General features: G+C 38.4%; 1 protein-coding gene across 1 annotated transcript; it reads left to right on the forward strand.

Moving 5' to 3' along the window:
* Positions 1 to 309: 309 nt before the first annotated feature.
* On the forward strand, positions 310 to 967 carry LOC114750997 (monothiol glutaredoxin-S2-like). Its single transcript, XM_028939649.1, has one exon. The coding sequence runs from the start codon at positions 415 to 417 to the stop codon at positions 721 to 723; it is 309 nt and encodes a 102-aa protein (XP_028795482.1). The 5' UTR covers positions 310 to 414; the 3' UTR covers positions 724 to 967.
* The last annotated feature ends 933 nt before the right edge of the window (positions 968 to 1,900 follow it).

Genomic DNA, 1,900 nt, shown 5'->3' on the forward strand with positions numbered 1-1,900 from the left:
CCACTAAGAAGGGATATGCATATAAAAATAACTCAGCCGTACCAAGGACGCCCTGGTGTTTCCGTATGCACATTAGATTCGTTGTTGTGAAGGAACTTGTTGATCAATCACTTTCAAATAAATGATAAAAAGAGAAATTTAGAAACAGGCAAATATATTATCTAATCGAACATTCCTTCTTTACCCCACCACCCCATATCATTTTCTTTGCCAATTAGCTTGCTCAGCCATGCCTATCCGATCCTCTCCCAAACACCACTATATATACCTGAAGAGCTTCCCTCCTCCTCATCTCATCCCACACCAATTCCTACTTCAAGATCTGCATTGAACCCATTTGGCGATATATTCTTCTGGTTAGGCTACATTTGAAAATTTCTTAGAGCATCTTGTGTTTAGTACTGTAAGTCAGAAATGGACAGGGTGACAAAGTTGGCATCAGAGAGGCCTGTGGTGATCTTCAGCAAGAGCTCCTGCTGCATGTGTCACACCATCAAGACCCTCTTCAGTGACTTTGGGGTGAACCCAATGGTTCATGAGCTTGATGAGATGGCTCGAGGGAAGGAAATTGAGCAAGCCCTTGTGAACCTTGGGTGCAGCCCATCGGTGCCAGCTGTGTTCATAAGTGGCGAGCTCGTGGGAGGAGCCAATGAAGTCATGAGCCTTCACCTTAACCGCTCCTTGATCCCAATGCTCAAAAGAGCAGGAGCTCTTTGGGTATGAGACAGTACTACTGAGTACCGCCCTTATCGTATCAGGCAATAAAAGTCCTGTTTTGGTCACAATAACTATATATGAGATTATAATGTAGGCATCGGATATAGAGTGATATATATCCATATTAGTGCATAGCTTATGTTGCTAAAGTTTTGGAATAAGCTGAAGGCTAACGTGATCGACTGAGGTGTAGTTTAGCCTTTTTTTTTGGGTATTTTAATGTAGCTTTGCGGCCTTATGTAGTTTTTAACAGTGTGCTTTTGGTGTCATGTCAGTTGTGGTTTATCAGCATTTATCTTCTCTAACGTGCAGAGTTAAAAACCAGGCATAGATAAAAAGAAGTCAGGTTTCTTACATTAACGATCTAAAACACAAAAGAAACTAGATACGCAGGAAGCTGGGGGGGGAAAAAAAATTCTTAAGTACATTAACCAGCTAAATAACAAAAGAAAATATGCAGGAAACCGCGAAAAGAAGAATTCTTAAGTAAATTCAGTCTATTAAAAAAAATATCAAACAAAGTATACATAACGTGTGAGTATCTCAGGCAGACTTTTATATTTGTTGATGCTCTGTTTGAATTATTTTCCCTCAATAGACTGAATTTACTTGAGATTCTCTCCAACACAAAAAGTGAAATTACCACTAGCCATTTAAGATTATACCCACTACCCAAGATGAGATAAAATAATCTGTTTTAATCCTCTGTCCTTCAACTCCATATATAGCTGGGGTTTTGTTAGTTTGCAACCTTCTAAAACTATCTAAACGAAGTGGCTTATTATTATAATCTAGAAATAGTAACAAATATCACTATAGGACACAAAGCATATCTTGTTCTTCCACTTGGTTTAAGCAGGACAAAGGCATCAAATGCAATAAGCATGCAGGTAGGCGTGCAAGTGACACATGCAACCATTTTAATTCCTCAGTCACATCAACAATAGACAGGAAAATGAAAGACAAAAAATAATTAAAAAAACTGAAGGAGAACTCAAAAATAGACAAAAGTTGGGTGGCGCACAGAGGAAAGTGTAGTTTAGGAATGAGCATGATAAGACGACAAGTACATTTTTTTCACTTGTAAGTTCTACAACACTTTGTTTTTCCTGAACTGTCCTTGTTCTGATGAATTCAATTTCCAATGAGTTACCCCCACATATCTTCAGAAAAAGAAGAAAAG

Source organism: Neltuma alba, unplaced genomic scaffold, assembly GCF_004799145.2.
Source record: "Neltuma alba isolate B1F8T4 unplaced genomic scaffold, ASM479914v2 tig00006732_pilon, whole genome shotgun sequence".
In the NCBI taxonomy this organism is placed as follows: Eukaryota; Viridiplantae; Streptophyta; class Magnoliopsida; order Fabales; family Fabaceae; genus Neltuma; species Neltuma alba.